Source organism: Molothrus aeneus, chromosome 2 (genome assembly GCF_037042795.1).
Source record: "Molothrus aeneus isolate 106 chromosome 2, BPBGC_Maene_1.0, whole genome shotgun sequence".
Classification (NCBI taxonomy): domain Eukaryota; kingdom Metazoa; phylum Chordata; class Aves; order Passeriformes; family Icteridae; genus Molothrus; species Molothrus aeneus.
Genome location: NC_089647.1, coordinates 87236707 through 87258348, shown reverse-complemented (window position 1 = coordinate 87258348; position 21642 = coordinate 87236707). Strand labels below are relative to the sequence as shown.

At 41.0% G+C, this 21642-nt stretch overlaps 1 protein-coding gene across 4 annotated transcripts in view; it reads right to left on the bottom strand.

The window, feature by feature from the left end:
* The window catches only part of MAP4K4 (mitogen-activated protein kinase kinase kinase kinase 4), a 163360-nt gene that overhangs the window by 27639 nt on the left and 114079 nt on the right, over window positions 1–21642 (bottom strand). For all 4 annotated transcript variants that reach the window (XM_066545248.1, XM_066545249.1, XM_066545250.1 and 1 more), the window contains exons 8-16: window positions 21159–21213; window positions 18734–18812; window positions 16457–16632; window positions 15719–15791; window positions 15061–15271; window positions 7575–7736; window positions 5393–5479; window positions 4506–4730; window positions 1102–1263 (exon numbers count right to left, since the gene is read on the bottom strand). In XM_066545248.1, the coding sequence (XP_066401345.1) occupies window positions 1102–1263; window positions 4506–4730; window positions 5393–5479; window positions 7575–7736; window positions 15061–15271; window positions 15719–15791; window positions 16457–16632; window positions 18734–18812; window positions 21159–21213 (1230 nt within the window). The remainder of the gene's footprint in view (window positions 1–1101; window positions 1264–4505; window positions 4731–5392; window positions 5480–7574; window positions 7737–15060; window positions 15272–15718; window positions 15792–16456; window positions 16633–18733; window positions 18813–21158; window positions 21214–21642) is intronic.

Below are 21642 nucleotides of genomic sequence, written 5' to 3'. Positions count from 1 at the left end.
GCTGGCTGTATTTGTTTTTATATTATTATTATTTCCTCAATTTTAATACACACAGCTGTTGAAGAGCCTGATTATCCTTAATAAGAGTGAAAGACACAGACTTTAAAAGTAATTGGCACAGAGTATGAAGATACAAGTCCAATATTTTGAAATAGTCATAGAGATTTGAATAAAAGCCAGGAAATAATGAGCAAGAGATGAAGTTCTGTCCTGATTTCTCCCACTCTTCCGTCTGTTCATATTCTCCTGTTGTCCAAAAGAGTGGCAATACCTAGTCACAATCAGGGATGGTTTTAGCTTGCACTGTCATCAACAGACTTTATGAAAATTCTGCATGGAAACAGAGGAACTAAATGCAGAACTCTACAGTTTAATTTAGCATACCTACACTGCTCAGAATTCATGGGCTATGTCTAACTTTTAGACAAAGGTTACTTTTTCAATTCATGCCATAACTCCTATGAGATCAGGTGTCATGATCCAAAGGCTCTTGGTTAGAAAACAAAAGAACAATGGCTACCATGCAGCTTAGTGATTTCAACCTCTTCTTGATTTTCCAGGGGTGGTACAGAGTTTTATTTAGCAACTGCAGGCCTACTGACAACAAACTTGCTTTTCTTAGACGTGTTTTGCAAACTCTTTGAAACAGTGCTCACACTGCTAAAACCCACTTGTTTAGTTAGCTTTTTTCTGCAAGAATTTTAAAAACCAAGCAAGTGCACTTTTTTCCTGAGCATCCTTTTTAGTAGTAAAAACCTTGCACAGAGCAAATTCTGAATTGCAAAATGCTCTGCAACTGCCACCAGCATTTAACTCACTGTGTCACTGCTGCACAGATAATAATGGGGTACAACAGTACTAGTCTAGCTCTAACATGAAAAAACCCAAACCAAAAAAATACACAAAACCCACAAATCCATCAGTTTATCAATAAAATCAGCAAAAATAGACATAGAGCAAATCTACACAATAAGCTGTTTTGTGTAATAGTACTACCCTTTACAAAAGGCTTTTTAAGTGCAAAGATCTGCGAATCTGAAGGAAACACGTTAGGACTTCTGCATTCCCTGCAGGCTCACCAAGATTTTCCTGGGCACTTACCTGGGGCTCCATTGGCCTCTGCAGGGCAGGCTGAGCAGGTTCTGAGTTTCCATTGGAAAAGGACTCTGATCTTGAAGGCACTGGTGGCTCCAACACTTTGCCCATCTGTTTAGACTGTGCTTCAGGGGAGCCCTGATTAGTTTTTCTAAATCTCTCCTCCACCTAAGCCAAAATAAATGGAGGTTAAGCCTTGAGTCAGTAAAACCAATTACAGTAGAAATACAAAGGGGAGTACCACCTTTTCTTTACTACAAAGAAAGCAAATACATTTGGGGTTTGGCAGGATTTTTTCCATACCACTTTTGCCAGCAAATTCACTGAGTGAACTATACCAAAGCTCCAAGTAGGCTGATATGGATAATCCATACTAGGGAGAGAGGAGATACAGGAGGTAGCAAGATGTGAGATATGATGAAAGACCATTATGGGCCTTCTTTCTGCCTAGACTAATTTTCCATGAGTACTTTCCTCACAGATAATAAAAAAGATATACCTAAACAGAAACAACTTTACAATATAAAAGTATTTCCCACTGCTATCCCTTACTTTAGCTGTCCACCTTATGCAAGCAATGGTTTTGGATTATCTGCTTTCCTGTGCTTTTCTCTTCAGCAACAGAAGAAGAGACAGGAGATGTTTCTCTACCAGGTAATACTGGAGTCTCTTCAGCTTTAGGCTCAAAAGTGTAGATCTTATCTCTCTTATCAAATACTCTCAGCACAAACTCAAAGGCTGTAGAGGACAGTCCCATCAGTTTGTTTCCTGTTCTCAGGAAGGTGTAAATTGATCTTATGTTAACCTCAAGAGCTTGCTGAAGGGAAGACTAAATCAGAATGTTCTCAGTCCTCAGCAGAGCATCAAGCAAGGTCCCCATGCAGAAATGTCACCTCTATCAAGGCCACAACACTGACAACAAAGTGAGACGTATGAAGGACAATAGATGGAGGGAGGCTACAGGCAGAAAGGAAACAGCCTCTCATTTCCTAAGAAAGTCTGTTGCTAGAACCAAGGCAGCATGTGCCAGGTAAGCTGCCTCTGAGGAATGCTAAACTCCCAGTATTTTATCAAAGCACCAAAGATCAAACTGGAAGCTTGGGATGATTTAATTTGCTTTAGCCCTTGTGCCCAGAGCACAAAACCAGTATTGGGATGATTTCCTAATGCTCCCTAGGAGTGATGGTCTGGAGAGACTGGCCTCCAGAAGACAGGCAAGTTTCCAGACTCCTCGCCTCAGGTGGGCTCCTCTACAAACCCAACCTGTCTCTGCATTCCAAAATTTGAGGATAGTACCAGGTTGCCTATAGGGACAAGCAGACAAGCTTCTGTTAAGGTCTACACAAAAACACAATGTCTTGGGAAGAGTACAACAATAATGGAGGCAAGCATCTTCACCATGCAATCATTTTCACCACTGCGTTCAACTTCATAGAGGCATTCTTTGAAGTCTAAAAAACAGGCCAGACTTCTTGTTATGAATAGAATAAGGAAAAGCCTCAAGTCTTTCTGTCTGAAGCAACAGGTTTTCACATCTCTAGCTGTAGATTATAGGAAGTTTCTTCTACAAAGCACATAAACTGCATGAGCGACATGTCCTCAAAACCAGACTAGTGGCAAGGAAATAGAGTGCATTCCTGGACAGAAACAGGTCCTATTCCAGTCATCTGACTGTCTGTACGTGGAAGTGATATTAAGTTCTAAGCTCCCTGCTGTTTCCCTAAGCCAATCTTAGAATTCCTTTTCCTTATATCCTCACTGCTACTGCAATGAGGAAAGAAAACTAATCACCAATAAACTTTGCCAAGCAGGAAGATCAGTCCACTTCACCTTACCATCCCAATATCAGCATCTCTGTAGGTGGACACTTTTTCTGGCTGAAAGTATGAGGCACAGAACACTCATTCCAATTCACTGTTTTATGTAAAGAATGATGTCAGAGTTAATGCCTGCTGCTAGGATTAAATTGTGCCATTCCCACTGCCAGGTATCAAGACCTTATGGCTATCCTTCTATCACATTTCTTTAAAAGACTATTACACAATGGTCTCTAGGAAGATCTGACTACTAATCAATTTTTCTGTCTTTACTCTTTTGGGCTAGAGCAATCACAAAAGAAAGACTACAACAGGAAAAACAACTGAGTCAGTGGTTCTCCTAAAGGATGGAACACTTGAATCTTTTTCTCTCCTTTTCAGCTCTGAGAAGAAAATGAAGCAGATACAGTTCTGCATCCCTCTAAATCCCAGCCAGCATTCAGGCTGGACAGAAGTGCTAGACTGGCTATGCTTTAATTGAGGTGGGCCAAGAGCATACAACAAGGACAAGAGGGCTGGTTCCATGTCTGCACCATGACATACCAGACAAGTCTGAACTTCTTCCAAGTAAGAAAGACACATCAGATACTGCAACCATCAAACAGAATGGATGAGATAGGGCAAACATAGTTTTTTAAGAACCTGGACAACAGCATCTAGAATAAAATGAGTTTGTGTCCACCAAGCTCAAACAATAATACTTCAAAGACTAAGAGGCACTGCTGGATGAAGCTGAACCAAGAGCTATTTTATCATGTTTAGCAGGCCTAACTATATTTTCTGTTCTTGTTCCAAAATGTATTTATCTAGTTCCCACATGCAGCTGATGAATGCCATTAAGAGCTTGGACTAACATTGCCCAGTCTGGTGGTTTGTGGGCAGTATGGTGCTCAAGGGAAACACAAGAATAAGATCACTGAAAGAGAGCCAATATACATCAAAGAGGTGTTCACTTGCTTACCAATGTTATTCATGGACCAGTGAAGACTCACTGAAAGACACAGCACTTCAGATCAACTTGTAAGTGCCTGAAGTCGAAGAAGGCAGCACCATAGAGTTTCAAAAGAGTGGAACGTGATCTCAGAAAAGAATACTTAACATTTCAGAAATGAAACTAATGAAATTCAGGTTTGTGTTCGTGAGAAGGAAATTTTGAAAAGTGTAAGTTAAAACACCAAATGTGTACAAATGTGCTGAGTGTTAACATCCATCATAGGTTTGTGCTTTCCAACTGCCTCTCAATTTCAAATCACCAGTACTTGCCAGAGACACAGACCACTGGACCAACAGTTCCTAAGAAAGCATGTCTGATGAAGCACAGATACAACTTCCTGACATGATACTTCCAAAACCAGGCCCCTTAGTCTGCAGCCTTCCAGACCTTCTTTCCAACTTTTACACCTCAAAAAGCCTGAACTCCAGTGATTGCAGCAGAAGTACTCGGAAGTTGCCCTAGGGCTTGAAAACCAGTAACCAACAGTTAAAATATCCTGCTCCTTATGGGTGGTGCTTTGGTGTAGCAGAACTGCAGTCATGCTGATGGCAGCAGGCAGAGAAGCAGTTAGCAGACTCCTGTTCACTAGCAGGACTTACCTCACGTGCTCTTTCAGCAGGTTCATAGTGGGATTTTGGCTCAGGGGTATGATAGCTTTGTTTATTTCTTTCTTGCTGCTGCTGCTGTTGCTGCTGCTGCTGTTGCTGCTGCTGCTGCCGCCTGTGGTCGTGCTGCAGTGACAGGAGGTAGGCTTGCTCCTGCTGCAGCTGCCGCTGGAGTCGCTCTGCCTGCCGGTGCTCCTCCATCTCTCGCCATCTGTATTCCTTTGAGAGAACGGGGGAGGAATTCAAGACATGACACTGACTGTAAGGTGGACGTGTCCCTACCAATCCCATTAAAAATGCACCTTTCTGGTTGCTGTTTTGTTTGTTTGTTTGTTTGTTTTATTGTTAACGTGTAACCAAGAGCTAAGTTAGACCCATATGACTTGTGTCTTATGTTGGGAAAGTCATGAGTGTACTGCTAAGCTTGACATGATTGGAGAGTTATGACAAAACTGATTTTTATTAAAGGGAAAAAAAGAGTTGTTTATACTAAATCCAGTGTTAAGTTCATAAAACAATGATTTAGACCAACACTAGGCCATTGTATCCTGGGGTGGATTTACATATCATGTGTGCTTTTGATCTGCAACACAAGCACTCTAGTTCTTCACTGAATGCCAAGGTCTGTTCAGAAACTCGACCACCACACCAGAACTGTTCCACTTTAACATAAAGCCTCCTCTTATTGCCCAGAAAGCAGTGTGACCATACAGCACTTCTCATATGTGCCTGTCAGCCCACAACACTAGCATAAATGGCCTTTTAATCAAGCTCCTTTGTTGTCATACTGTCAGTGCAGCTGTGCCCGACTGAGGGAAGCCTAGGACTGGCTGGATAAATGGATCCTATAGCTACTGAACAAAACAGATACAGTGCTTTACCAGTAACATGGCCTGCTCCTGGAGCAGCTGCTGCTGTAGAATTTCCAAGTGCCGCTGCTCCTCTTCTAGCTGTCGCCTGATATACTCCTGTCACATAGAAATTACCCAGCAATAAATTTATTCAAAAGGAATGCATCAGAACCCCCTGGGTGGAACACCACACGCTACTTCCCCAGTTCAGCTTTAATGAGAAACTCACTTCAGGATGGATTAGTGCCTGCAGAATAATTTAGGAAGCTCTGCCTCCTGAGCATGACATTTTGGCCCCTCCTGTTCTGAAATGTGCACTCCTGCAAATGTTGCCGGCACAGGCCAGTGCTCATTTATGTATTTTGGAAGTGGTTTCAAGAAGCAGCAAAATGCACTTGAAGGTTTTGGTAAGTTAAAACACAGCAAGTCTGACTCAACACAGCCAATACAAAGTCACATGCAAGTTGTATTAAACATTAGTGTGTTGCACTGGTGCGATGAACTGTTAGCAACAGCTAGAGCCAGGCATAGTGTAGGCAGAGCTGGAGCAAGCTCCCCCAAACGGGCTCTGCCAAGTGCAGTTGGGACCTGCCCTGCCGAGTCTCCCCTGCCGCCCTCACCAGAAGCCTCTCCTGAGCAAACACTGCCAGCCTTGCTGAATTATGCGATGGTTATGACACAAACAAACATCCACCAGGAAACAGAAATTAGACCAAACTCGCTTGCTCTTGCCATCTAGCCACCTCTTCACCTGCAGCCTCAACAGATCGAGACATTTACCCTCGCTTCACCTAGCCCCTAGAAGAACTCAAACTCTGAAGCACCAAACCCAAGCCGGTAACATCCTATCATGCAATTAATGGAAGTATGTAACATGTGCATGCGCACACACACAAGCACACGCACACATTTACAGTGTATGCATAAAGAAATTAATGGATCAGTGATACAGTGATGGGAGTTATAGAAAGTCTTGTGACAGACTGATGAGATACACCATACTGCTGTTACGCACATTGGCTGAGCCACAGTTTGAGTTAACAAAAATTCTAAGAGGGAACGTGTCTTTTCTTCTAAAAAAAAGAATAAAAATTCAGAGTGGTTCAGCTTGGCCACACCAATTAACCATTTGTCATTACTGGCACTGTGCGTAATTAGCATTTCAACAGTTTAAAAAGCAGCTGGGGGAATACCCGGTGTCTGCCCAAAAGCAAATTGCTATGCTGTAATTAGAGATTTTCCATATATTTATTCCCATTGGTTAGTCTTCTCTCCTTTTGACTCAAGAATCTTTGAAACATACACAAACACAATAAAATTTCCCAGTAACACAATCATCAGTGATCTCAATACAGTGAATTTATGTAAGAAAAAATTAAGGTATGTCAGGCCAAACCCAGCATTCCTGAAGTTAATGGGAAATTTACAATCAATCAGCCTCTAGGACAAAGTTTTGGCCCTTTATTTGCAATCAGCATTTTGCAGTACATGCACAGTAAGTATTGCTCTGATTATCACCCTGATTGAAGTTATTAAAGGATTTTAAAACATGCAGATTTCATGCATGAATATAGCAGCTGAATTTCACAGTTTAACAAGTTTCTCAGTTGTACTTTCAATGTGTTAAGGGCACACTGGCATAACTTAAGATATACTTGCTGCCTGAATGGGCATACGTTACTGATTTTAAACAGAGTAAGAGAGGGAAATTGCATATTGAAGTTTTAGGATGGAAAATCCTCTGCAGCTCAAAGATTCCATCTCAAATTCAGAGTATTCAAAGTTCATGCCAATGACCAATTCTGTGGGCCAGAAGTTGACACACAACAGAGCTACCCTTCTCTTGGGAGGCCTGATCAGGGGCATGTCCTGCAAGAACCACTGATCCAGCAAGACAAGCCTAGAAACAGTTTTCAGCCCCAGTCATGATTTTGCCAGTTCTGGTGATTTTAGTCCAGCCCAGGGGCATGAACTGAATTTAGAATGAGTACTGCAACAAGACTTCTTTTTTTGAGAGAATATTGAGGCTGCCAGAATTTTCCATAAAGCCCTACAATCCTATGTTAGTACACTTGCTGTCAAAAACAACGAAGATGAAAGAGTTAGTGTTACATTGCCTCTAAGCTGATTTAGGCTTACTACTTTTTTAAAAATTAAATTAGAATTTAGAAGAAACAAACGTATTGCACATATATCTGTATCATGGACTCACCTGCTCCCTTTCTACCCTCCTCTTTTCCTCCTCTGCTCTTCTTCTCTCTTCCTCCTCCTTACGCCTCCTCTCCATTTCTTCCAGACGTCTTTTTTCCTCCTGTTCTCTCCGCCTTTGCTCACGCTCTTGTTGCCTTCGAGCTTCCCTTTCTCTTCTTTGTTGCTACAAAAAGGGAAAAGAAACCACAGAGTTTTACTTTTGTTGTTATCAAAGAAAGAGGTGGGGTTGTTTTCTATGGTGAAGAGCGGGATTTACCAGGACTAGCAAGCTCTGCAACTGAGTGACAAAACAGTTTATGCAAGTGCTCCCTCCACCAGGAAACCAAACTCATACCCAGCACACATCTATCCCTAGAAGCAGCCTCACTTAGACTCTCTGGTTTCTTCATGCACACACACAATGTCATGCACCATATTCCTGATGACAATCGAGGTGTGGAAACTCACTCCTCTCTTCAAGAAAAGCTAACACAAACCCCAGTCCTCAAACAACTGTTGAACTCAGAGATGACAACTTTCTTGACATCAACAATTTACTCGTTGCCAAAAGGGAGTGATCAGCCCTACTAAATCAGCTAACTCAAATGCCAACTATCTGAACTTTCCCTAAGTAGCTTCTCTCTTAAAACAGTTGGTCTGCTAAGAATTTTGTAGTGTTGGCCCAACAATCAAGCTTAATTTAATGCACTGCCCAAAACTTTGCCTAAGAGAGAAGGAAGGCTGGCCAACAGCATCTCAGCTCCTCCCAAAACATCAAATGCACCTTTAAGTAAAAGAGGAAAAGCAGCTAAGTAAGATTTACACTTACACAGATAAGCTTCCACACATGACCCAAATACAAACAGGTGCTGATTAGGTATGCTCAAGTCTGAAAAGAACCTGGAAAACAGCTCTAGAAAGCATGAACTGACTCATTTATGTCTATGGAGCACCATATATGACTTCAGAGAAGACATTTTAAATGCCCATGTAGTCGTGACCAATTCTTCCTGCACTCCAGCATAAGCATCCAGTTACTCCACCTACCTCGAAATCCCAGGCAGCCTCCCACAACTGCCTAAGCGTCAAAAGGCCCAGCTGTCTCCTGTTCAACCATCAGCTGGGAATATCACTACATTTACTTTCTTTATAGGTTTCTATGACATACTAAAAAAACATGGAAGAAATTTAAACCAAAAAATAGCACAAACAATTTTAATCCCAAGAACAAAAATGAAAACCTACATTGGTTTTTCCTTATCACATCTATGTTAAGGTTAATACTATCCCAAATTTCTGTTGAAGCAAAGCTGCCACGGATTTGCCTATCTTAAGGCACTTCAAATAGTCCAGCAAGAAAGAGCACTCACACTAAGCTTTACTTTGGGTTCACAAATCCAGTTACTGGTGTGAGTTTCATAGTTGTGCTCAACTGAAAAAGCAAAGGCTGATCTACACTTGCTGTGTTACTTCGTGGGATGAGCTTTCTCCTGCTTGGAACATTTTCCTGCATTACTATGAAGGAACTGAAATATCAACAGCCTCTCCATCTTCTGGAATCTATTCTGACATGACAGTGGAGAAGAAATACTGGGGGGGAGGAAAAAGATGGTTCTTGGGTTTTCTGAGCTCTTCTGCCAAGAGAAATTGTGGATGTCCCATCCCTGGCAGTCTTCAAGGCTAGGCTGGATGGGGCTTTGAGCACTGAAAGGTGTCCCCTGCCCATGGCTGGGAACTTAGAGCAGAATGGTTTTTAAAGGTCCTTCCTACACAAACCATTCTGTGATTCCAGCAATTAGCAGCACTTAAATAATACAGGCTGCTTTCCAATTCTCTTTCATTAACTACAGTTTGGGGGAAGATGTGACTTTCCTGGAGACCACTGTTGAAACACACCCACGCTGTAACTATCATGCCCTCTTCCCTGGCCCACGGCATCATGCTGGGTTCACTACCACCTTCCTGTGCCACAAGACAAACTCTTTTATCCCCCACACTTTCTTTCTGGATCTTCTCAGAAACACAGCTTCCTTGTTCTTGCATCTCTCCTAACTAAATCCATTTAGCAGCCTTTTCACTCGTGCTTAAGCCAACTCTCTTCAATGAATGTAGATATAAAAATAGCAAAAGCGCTGCAAGGCAGCTACGGCAAGCAGTGCATTTCATAGGTTTCACTGCTTCCCCTCCTTCATTTTTTAAGCACTGTAAAAGGATTAAGTAGGCGCTTTTATTTCTAAATATATGCCTCAGTGTCAAGCAATTTCTACATTTAAGTCAATATATTCAGGTCCTTCTTGGCTAATCAAGTCTGACAGGCTTTTGTTTAAGAAAACTAAGATGTGAAGTACAATAATTCTGCTGCCTTGAGGATGCAAGAGACAGCACACTGCTGACTGGTTAATATAATATGCACATTTATCAACTCAAACAATATTGTGTTGACATTGTTAAGTGGATATATTGCAGATCTCAGGATGGCATCATTCTCACGACAAGGAAGACGGGCAAATTCACTGCTTCTTGAATTAATTCAGAAGTATTTGGCAATAATTATAAATAACTGAACTTAATATGAGGGAAAATGAGCTACAAACTGATTAAGAGAGCCAGTTTCTCTTGGCAGCACAAAATAAACAAAATCAAATGTCAAAAGATGAGATTTTTGATGAAACCTTGATCCAGATATCTAACTCGGCACATCAGCAGATATTTATTACCCACCAAAGGAATAGGGGGGAAAAATGGATTTAAGACAAATCTCACAAATGTGCTACCGTCTATGTGCCAAAGTAGGCAGGGAGATCAGGATTCTCAGCATCACTTTCACCTTCCCATCAGACACTGTCTCAGCCTCCTGCCAGGTGAGTGGGAAGGGCTGCAGGAGCCTGCACCAGCACTGCAGGAGCCTGCACAAACACACTGCATGATCCCCTTATTCCCAGCCCTAAATGTATAATAAAGGTTTCACTTCCTTTGCACGTGGCCTTTGAAACCTCAGCATCAAACCAGTGGTCATAAATGAAGTGCAATTTACTTTTAACATGCCCAGGGAGAGGAAATCTACAGTGACAACCATCTCTTGGGTCCTAGTGCACATCTTGTCAAAGCAATGCCAAAAGTGGTTTGTAGCAAGTTGAGTTGACCCAACCTGGCTTCAGAGCCAGCCCTATACTGACTTTCTTGCTTCCATCTGTTGGCACAAGGTTGCCTTCCTGACTGGCTCTAGCAACTCTTCTATGAGGACACCAAAACCTGATCATTGTGTGCCTTAGGCCTGCCCACAGGACAGAAATGGGACAGGGAAAACCTGTTAAAATCAATGTCATGTTTCTACATATAAAAATTTGCCTTCTAAATTTAGTTTGTGTGATTGTCAGATACTGTAATTTTTGGTCATGCACTACAAAAACGGCCTGACATAAAACACTGTTGTCCAAGAAACAGCAGGTATAGATCAAGATTCCTGAACTTAGGGATGCATATGCAGATCTTCTAAAGTTGGTATAGTGTTACCAACTTTCTTGCACATGTCAGATGAAAAGCTTATTTCCAAGGAGCAAACTGTTAGCCAGAAAGTAAGGCAAGAACTCTTCAAAGAAATGTCAGACATGCCAAAACAGAATTTTGACAGAGCCCATACTGCCTCAAATTACTGCATTTCACAAAATGGGCATTTACTATGCAAACAACATTTTAAAAACCCACAAAGAAAATACAGTGTCAATACCCTGGCTCCTTATCTGATTTTAGGGTGCAATAATAATGATCTCATAATGGAACCTGACATCTCCAAACTGGAAGTCCATGCAGTAGAGCACGATTTACCAGGAGGGGGCAATGCAACTACACAGGCAGTTTGTCTATACCAACGAATTCAGGCCCTTCTTCCTACAGTGAAATATTCAAGATACAGATCCTCTAATTTTAAATTCCTAAAATATTATTACTATGTCTCATATTCAGAAGAAGATTGATAATACCTATATTAATTATTTCTTTCACAAAGAATTAGGTAGCCTGGTATCAGCTTAGAAAGAGAATCGGCAAGATTAATAAAGAGATTTTTGCTTTGTCCACACTAGAGATAAACCAGAAGTAGAACTTCTTACTCAGTACCAATCCAAGATGCAAGCAATTCAAATTAAGTAGATAAGAATAAGCTCCCCTTCTGTAAAAGAAATAAAGCCCTGGCAAAAATTGCCTGCAGGTACACCTACATTAGCATCTTGGTTCAGATCAGGAGTGCTCTTTTGAAGTGAATCATCCAAACCTCTCCACTTATCCAGTTTTGTTTCGTATTCTGAAGATGTCTTGGAGTGCCAACCACACCTTTTGGATGAAATTAAAAAGGCTGATGCACTCCAACCACAAGCAGGCACAGAGTCTAGACCTCAGCCAGTCCAAAGGAATTCCTCCTGTCTTTAAACACATGAAGTCTTCAGGTCCTCAGCACTTTAATTATTGTGCTCCACAATCTGCTTCTACAGGACTGTACTAATTGCCAGTATAGCTATAACCTACCACTTCAAAAACATCCATCTTAGGTTCTCATAACCAGGGACAGAGACACCATTTAATGAAGCTATCCTGAACTGTGGAGGTCCACAGAGAATGGGATTCCAGCACAGCCAATTTTTAGCTTCCTGAGCCAGACTCAGTTTGCAAGTACAAATTCAAATGCCTTCTCATACTCAGCAGTTGTCTCCATGTTGCTGAATAGAATCACAGAATCCCATTAAAACAGCCAGGAGCAGGTCAGATTTCTTGTTTAAACTATCTAAACACCTACATAGTTGACAGTCTATATATATCTTTTAAACAAGGGTTGGGGGTGGGACAAAATCCTAGTTGCAAAATTCTCATGTAATTTTCTGTAGTTTGACCACATGTCATTTTCACCTCCTCAGTAAGACACAAACTGCAAGGTTCCTGCAACAACGACATTTAGAAGTCACCTATATGCCTTTTAAAAAGTAATCTTTTCTCTAATACTGCTGAGAATTAGAGGTTTTTGGCAGATGTCCTAAACACCGTTCCTGTTACAGTCTCGGTCAAAACTGTCTAGGCTCTGTGCCAGCATTGTAAGAACAAGCCCTCAATTTTAATTTAGGAAGTGGGGAGGGGGGGAAGTATATGCAACTTGTTCAGGAAGATTATCTAATGCATAAAATTCTACCAAAGAATATTAAATAGGTATATGCATACATACTTTACACAAGCAAAAATTACAAGACAGCAAGTCTGGTAAAAATATCAACTTATTTATGAATGCCCTGAGCTTCAATGCCTGACACTAATCTTGACATTATCAAGCTCCTCATTGTTTACTGGCTTCATCAAAACAGGGGGGGTGAGTTAAGGACAAAGTGACAACATTTCAATATTTTGGCCTTCAATTGTGTCACAACACTAATGTTTATCTAAATTTGTGTCTACTACCCTTCCCCCATCTGAAAGAGCTTGTTTTGGCTGCTGTTTTGTTGAAAACCACTTGGGATCATACATTTTTCCAACACAAGATCCAATTAACTAAGTGGGATTTTTTTGAAAGCTAAATGTGAGTCTTTTTTTTAATGCACTTGATGAACAATATGGCTACACCATCACCTGCAAAAGGAAACTTTTTTAGCTCACCTATTTTATAACTCATTCCTATTTATGCCTCCAAGGAACCAGGCAGAGGTTATAGACCCATACAAGGTAAAAAGCTTTGATCTTACAAATTTAACATGTTTTACCATGCAACCTTATTCAGTAATACAATCTACATTACATACTGTCTTGTGGCTGTGGAAGCTGTCAGTTTTATTTTGGACTTTAAAAAGCAGGACTTATTAAACATAACTTTCAGGTAACTGCCTTTTCTTTTTACTTGCTCATTCTGTTATAACTGCAACATCTCCAAAAAGTTCAACCCACACAGAGAAAATGGTGCATTGCTTTGTTTCCCCTAGTAGCAGCAGCAGCTCCTTTATTTTAAAAAGAAAATCCAGATTTTAAGAGTTGCACTGATTACTAAAGTTAAATGACCTAGATAATTTAATTGTAATCCTCTCTTCCTCAACAAAAAAATACTGCCTGCAGAACCTTAGAGATTAAAGGGGCATTTAAAATAAATCATTGACTCCCATACTAAGAAAAATTTGAGCAGTTAAGCAGTAGCTCAACTTTTGCTCACCTTTTATTTTTCTAGTATCTTTATTACTTACTCCACAAACAGTCTAAAACAGTTGGAAGTGCTGTGAGGTTTATCTTGGCATTCTCTGAAGGGTGGGAAAGAAACAGAAGAGAAATGGGGTTTATATGCCTTCCCCTCATCCCTCCTTATGGATTCATGTGTGGCTGAATCTTAGCTACCAATCCCTCCTTATAGCAGCACTAAACTCATTTGCACTTTGGAAAAGAGGGATAACGAGCATAATGTGACCTGGAAAGGTATTTGGAACTTTGTATTACTTGTTATGCAAACAGGTCATGGGATGCAAATCAACATTTGGTCCTGGTTGCATCCTCATTAAACGTTACCAGAATTTGGAAAAACCAGACTGGGTGTAGTTTTTCCATCACTGCTAAGTGAAAGGTTGAAACAGACTCAAGCAAGAGGTCATTTAAGGACAACTGGAATTTGACCCTGCACTTCCTGAAGAGCCAGAGCATTGGTTTCACTTCAACTCTGTGTCATACCCAGCTCTGGCCTGAAGAGCTGTTTTGAAATCCTCCTACTTCTGAAGCTCATGCTGCATATTCCATCTACATATATATATAAATGCACACAAGATCTTAGGAGGTGAAAATATGACAGAACAATATTGTCCACATACATTTCACTTTCTTTTATCTTCCAGTACTGTATAGAAATTGCATACTTACTGTATCACAAAAGTATGATTTACATATTTGTAATTCCTGCAGAATTATAATTTTAACACTGATTTACAAAACATATTTATAGATCTACCTTTAAAGGCCCCTTCCAATCCAAATAATTCTATTATTTTATGATCTAGGTGGTTTTTAGTCACTAAGCTACTGCTCATGAGAGAATAATACATTAAAAAACAGGCTTCCATCTACCATGAATGAGTGTCAAACACATGTTTGAGAAAGCTTTAAAGGGAAATCTGAAAAATGTTATGGCCCCCAAACAGTACTCTTGAGAGAAAAATCCACCTGGGAATAATTTATGTCTCCTCTTCTGTCTACCTACGCCTAGACAAAGACCAAGAATGAGCCTCTTCAACAAAAAATGCCTTCAAACAACCCAGCTCTGGCTCCTGTTGTCTTCATGGGAGCTGCTGGATATTCAAATGCTTTAGAAGACGCCTTATATTCAAGTACCCAAGCATGGATTTAAGTGCTTTGCTCTTTGTTTACAGGTGGATTTTCAGATGATGTTTTCTTTCCTGAGATAACCTGGGGCTACAAAGAATTCTTTTGAAATGGTAGGAATGGGAAACAAGAGGGGGAGAGGGGCTTCTGCCCCCCAAACTCCAGTCTCCTGTTTCTACCTCTTCTAGCCGCCTCCTCTGCTCCTTCTGCTGCTCGATGCGTTTCTGCCTCTCTGCCAGCAGCTGCCTCTTGTACTCCTCCTGCTCACGGAGCTGCTGCTCCTGCAGCAGCTGCTGCCTCCGAAGAGCCTCGGACCGTTCCTTGTTTTCCTGCTGCAGTCTCAGGAAATCACGTCGGAGGGTTGATTCTCCAGGCACATTGACAATGGAACTGCAACAAGAGGAAGTTAAAGCCTTCTGTATGATAAAGCCTGATGGGCCATTAAATACCTTTGCCAAAGCAGGGGAACATTAATAAAATATACCATGATGTTAAAGTTTAATCTTGTTTCTTTTGGAGCAAAGACACTGGATGTATGTCAAATACACGCTCTCAGTGGAAGGCGTGAAATGAGGCCAAGCAAAGTAAGGAGGAATGCTAACACTGTGAAGACCCTGATCAATCATATTTGCCATAAATCCAAAGCTTGTTTGCTCTCAGTCATAGGAAGGGGAGCTTTCAAACCTTCAACAGTCACAGCATAGGTATTCAAACCCTTTGTGTGGTTTGTGCATTCACTTAATAAGAGACAGAAATTTAGCATGCTGATTTATAATCACAGACCTTTGGACTTACTCGGCATGGACTGCCCAAAGCCATCCCAAAAGCCATTATTACCTTGGCTCTCCTTCTTGTTCAGGCACTTCCTCCTCTTCTTCCTCACTTCCACTATATTCATACTCCGTCTCATCTGACAGGAAAGAAACAAAGGCCTGGATAGTACTTTAATTTAGGGCAGTGGGGAGTTGCAGTAGCACCTCAGTAAACCAGTTCCTGTTCCCTTCAGTGAGAAGATCCATCACAGACCCTAGAACTCATTCTATATATATAAGCTCATCTTCCCAGCAGCACAGTGGTTTGGAGATGACTTCCAGCAAACTCTCTAAACAATACCAGGTTCTACATGTAAGACAAGACACCTGGAGAACTCCAGCACCACCTGAATAAGGAGAAAAGGCTGCCCAAAACATTTGCTTCACAGCTCTTGTGATAGGTTATTTCCTGTGAGTCTGATTTATGGCATCATTCCAGGAAATGAATCTACCACAGACTAAAGAAGGGAAAGGCATATATGCCAATATCCTCCTAAATACTGTTTAATACTTGTATGGAAGAGTGGACAGCAAGTGAGCAGATTTAATCTATCAGAAAATACAGCACTTGAAATTTATACTTTCTCTGTAAAGGACAGAACAAAACGGAGCCTTCTGATAGTCAAACTATGAATTAAAAAAGAACTTTATAAGGATTTGGGCTACAGGAGCTTCTTTTGGGGTGGGTATTTAGAATGCAAGGCAGGACAAAAATATGCATTTTTGATAAGTGGCAAAGACTTGATTTTTAGAAGCTGCATACCTTTCTCTCCTCTCTTCTTCCTGGTCCTGTCTATATGGTCCTTAAGCTGGATTCGGACTTGCCTTTCATTTGGCTGGTCACGTATAAAGGGATGTTTCAACAGCTGTTCTGTAGAAGGTCGCTGCATGTAATTCTTCACTAGACAACCTTCTATAAAGCTGAAAAACTTTTTTGACCTGAGAAAGCAGGAAGGGAAAAAAAAGCAAAAGATGAGAGGTAAAACTCAGCTGAAACATTTTTCCTGTCCTTCCTCAAATTAATTACCTCCAAGAGCATCATGTCCCAGAGAACAGTACAAGTGCTGCCTGCAAGTGTACCTCCTAAACATATCTGAGTGTGTTCCAGCTGAGCACTGGGCTGGAGTGACACAGGGCTGGAGGGACACAGGGTGACATGAACATTCCTGGAGCACTCAGGCACAGCCTCACTGTAATGTGCCCTGTTTCAGAGGGATAACTGCTCTGAAAATCAGGATCTATGAGTGAGGTAAATCATGTAAACCCAGCCTAGCTGCTTCTGGATCAGAGCTGAATAGAATCTAGCCTGCTTGGAGGAGGCAGCTCTGGTGTACCTCCACTTACCCATGCTACAGATAGCCATTCCCAAAGTCAGGAGAACTGTGTCAGAACATTCTCCTGACACAAGCAGCACCACACTGCTTTTGCATGCACCTGGGCTCACAGAGTTAGATCTGCCAGAATTTAAGATTATTTTATCCTTTACCTTAAGACACAAAAAAATTTTTACAGAACTAGAGGTGGGTGTTGGTCAGTGCTTTTCTGTTCAACACAGGCACTTAGAGTCTCTGACATAATTTAAGGGCATGAACTAAACTAAACCCCCCTGCACACAGAATAAACTGACAGGGTATGGTAGTTAGCTAAGCTGCAGCACCACCTTTCCAAAATTTGCACTTCATTTGAACTCTTGAAAGGGGATCTCTCCAGAAAGAAGTCACCAAACAAGCCACCTGCCAAAATCCAACAGTGGAAATACTCAAAACTGCAATGAGGCACTGAACAGGTTGCCCAGAGAAGTTCTGGATACTCCATCCCTGGAAGCATGCAATGCCAGGTTGGATGGGTTTCTGAGCTACCTGAACTAGTGGATGGCATCCCTGTCCATGGCAGGGTTTGGAGCTAGATGATTGTTAAGGTCCCAACCCAAGCCGTTCTATGACAATTGCACAACTTGGTCATCATTTGGCCTAACTTCTCATAACCTGCAACTGAGCAAGCTATCAGAACAGCTGAGTGACAGCAACACTGCCTTGGACCAGAGCTGCTTTTTAATTGGTACATGCTCTCAACCTGTTCCAGTGCTTGGACAGCAAACATCCTCACTACATGCTTAAGAGGAAAAAAAATTCTTTCCATCCATCAGTTCACTTCCTTACTGTAATAAAAAAGGCTGAATCCAACATAACTTGGATGTTCAGAATTTTTATTCCTCACACCTTGAATGTTATTCTTTCATATAAAAAGGTCAATGAATGGCTAATGCAAATGGCATATATGCATCTCTATTCCGTTAATATATGCAGAAGGCAAGTAAGAGAGCAATGCCTTGAGTATACAAGTGCATAAATAAGTCAATCCAGGTAAAGACCAAGCCCAGCAAGCAAGACATGTTTATACTATGTTGATATTGAATACACAGTCCAATCACTTCATTATTTTGACAGGATCACAGCATCCCATGATCCGATTCTATCAATAAGAAACCTCTTTCTACAGAGTATTTTTGTTTCATATGTGTCAGTTGTAACCAGTAACTGGGAGGAAATCCTCTGATACTAATGGATTCTTCTCAGCTGGCAAGAAGCAGGCACTCAATTCCAACCGTTTACAATAATTATAGTAAAAGCCTTCATTAGTTTTAATAGCTCCTTTCTATTTAGCAACTAGAACACCATAGCACTGTTCTGTTTCTGTGTTATGATACATCTGAGAAAACACACTGCATATTAAGAGTGCTACAGGAGTCTGTATTTTAAAACATGGATTCATTTGTCACCTTAATACAGATGCTGCTCTACTGAAAAAGAAAAACCAAAAACTTTGGTATTTATTTTCACACAATTTGAGATGGAATTTCTCTGGGACAAACAGAACTAAATAATGCATGCATTTTATTTCATCCTTTGATTCAGAGGCACAAAAGATAACAGAGATTTTGCTAACTTAAATTGCTTTACAATTCTGTGGAAGGGGTAACAAAACTATGTGATATGAGAAAACTTCAGGCTACACAGGACAAGATATAATTAATACATACCATTTCTTGGATTTTAACCGTGGGGGAGGGTTCCTGGGTATCAGAAAGAGTGCCCTCATGGGGTGCATGTCACAAAGTGCTGAAGGGAAGAAAACAAAAGCAATCAGAGACATAGAGACACTGGTTTAGCTGCTCTCTGTCAATGCCATGACTTCAGCTTCCACAACAACTCCCACCATCCTAAACATCCATGCAGTAGGTGTAGACAGCAACACAGCTAAATGGAATTAGGCCAAAATGACAACAATTCCATAGCTCAATGTGCCAATGGCAGCCCAAAAAGAGAAAGAGGTCAAAGCATGGATCAGCCTCCAGAACTGACCAAGATGGGAACATCTGAGCATGGCCTTCCTCCAGCCCCAAGTCATCTGACTTACTTTCTGGTCCACAAAATACTGGGAGATGATGGTGGAAAGGAACAATGATGGTGGAAAGGAACAATACAATCTTCCTTTACCTGCCCTTCCTTCCTCTACCTGCCCTTCTCTACCATTATTGAGGGTGCTTCATTTTAACTCTACAGACCTGATATTTTTGTACTTCAAGGCATGACAGTTTTGAAGCATGGGAGGGTCTGTATCACTCAAAAGGACTGTCTGCAGAACTGAAATGCAAACTCCTAACTTTTGTCAAAAGAAGTCCTGTTTGTTTCAGTGGACATTTAGTGGGAGTCCAGGATCAACGCTGGACAGCTTTTCCTCCTGTTCCATAGTAAAGCAATATGGCAGAGCCAACACAGGGAAACAAGGGAGCAGGGAGAGAGACAGCCCAAGAAAGGTCTCTAGGAGCAATGTTCTAACCATCTTCCTATGTTTGATCTCTTACACCCTCAGTCTCAGCCTGAGTGACCACTGCAGGATGAGGTGACATTTACCACACAACAGATATTCAGGAGAAACAGACTAGTGGGAAGAGAATTCTAGCTCAAAAATAAGGGGCATCAGTCTTGGCAAAGAAGCCCCTTGGATGCCTATGGATCCCTGCAGACCACCAAAGAATCCATAGAGATGGACTCTCAGCTGCCACTGGAGGAGGAGGAGGTAGAGTCCATGTACCAGAGGACAAGAGCTGTTCTGCACTTACAGAGGATCTTTGCTAACATCTTAAATGCTACTCTTGTGCTTTTACACAAAGAAAGGCCAAGCTCTGTTTGGTTTAGAAATGAACAAAATATTGTCCAATTCTAAGCTTATAAAGCCATACAGGCAACCCAATGCACTGAACAAAAAGGGATGGCAAAAAAGAGGGAGTTCACTTAATTCAGTGCTGGCTAAAGTGTCCTGGGAGCAGCTTTCACTTGGACATTCATGCAAACGTGCAATTAGGAAGGAAAAAGAAAACAACCCCAAACTATCAGGCCTCCTAAAACATGAATCAACACATGACCATTGTGATTTGACTTTTAAATCTTACATTAAAGTCAGTAAGAACAACAAGAAAATCAGGCAGTAGCTACAACAAAATGACCAATTTTTACCTGGGATATATAAATACTTTATTTCGACAAGATTATTTCAAAGACATTTCAAGCTGGGCTATGTTGTGGTCATAGATTTTTATGTGCAAAAAAATTTAACTTGATCTTAGGTACCTTAGGCTCTTATTTTTTAAATACAGAGCTCCAGCTGAGGGTGAGGGTAAGTATATTTGCAAGATCAATAAGGACTTTCATAAAAATTATCATTAAAAGTCATAACACCATGCCTAACTTCTTTTCTTTTCAAAGGTTTCTGTCCTCCTCACACATCTGCTGTTTGCCTTTATATTCTGAAAGAACTATGTGAAAGGAAAAGAGCCTATTAAAAAGTTGAGCATTTTTGGTTTCCAGGTTTTCCTCTCAAATCCAAACTAACTGATAATGATCCCTGCTTGAGAATAACTAAGTTCAGTGTTTTGTCCTGAAGAAGGATTTACAGTTTAAGCCATGTCACTGCTAAGGAAGATTAACACCACCCACTGATGAGTGGAAACAAAAGGAGAAGCAATGTTAGCATTATCCAGACCGACAGAAAGCCAACACAGAAATAGCTGCTACAAATGCTTTTTTCATTAAGATCTGTTTCCTCAAGGCCCCACTGACCCTCTCCCCAGCTGAGGTTTCAGTATTCCAGGCCAGTCCATAGACAGAGTGGGACACAGTTCCAAAACACAATATACTACCAATAGGAAGGAAGTCAGACACTCGATTAGCTTCCAAATATTCCTGCTATAGAAATTAAATTACTGCAGTCTGCACTGTAGTGTTTAAACACAACCCTATCTTTATCAAGAGCATTGCTATTTATGGGATTTCATATTTATAGAGCAGGCAAAACCAAAGAGAACAGAAATAACATGGGGATATTTTCAGAAACCTCAAAACTAGGCTTAGATATACGTTTCAGCCTTAAAACGAGCCCACTGGAGAAGCACAGGGATCACTTACGGGGAGCTCCTTCTGCCATCTCTATGGCCGTAATGCCGCAGGACCAAAGGTCACTCTGCAGAAAAACAGACACACCATATGTTAGTAGGTGGATTTACCCATTCACACACTAAGAGAGCACTATTTAGAGAGGCCCTGTAGGTGAGGCTGAAACCAAATACCACGGCTATTTAAATAATATAAGCCTCTTTCATCTTGTAACTGTATCATAAAATCCGACTTTTCACATAATACGTATGTATATGCAGAAACACACGCACATATTCTTACTGAGTAAGCAAACAACCCTTTCCAACAGCACATAAAAATGCATTCACATTATGACAATGGGAAATACATTTGCCAGAAATCTAAGCCTACGAAACAACAGAATTTTCAATATTCCCTTGTCAACAAAGAACTGAACAAGGGCATTCCCAGGGTGTGCAGAGATGCAGTTATAAAAGCAAAAGCTCAGCTCAAATTTAAAGTGGCCAGACTTGTT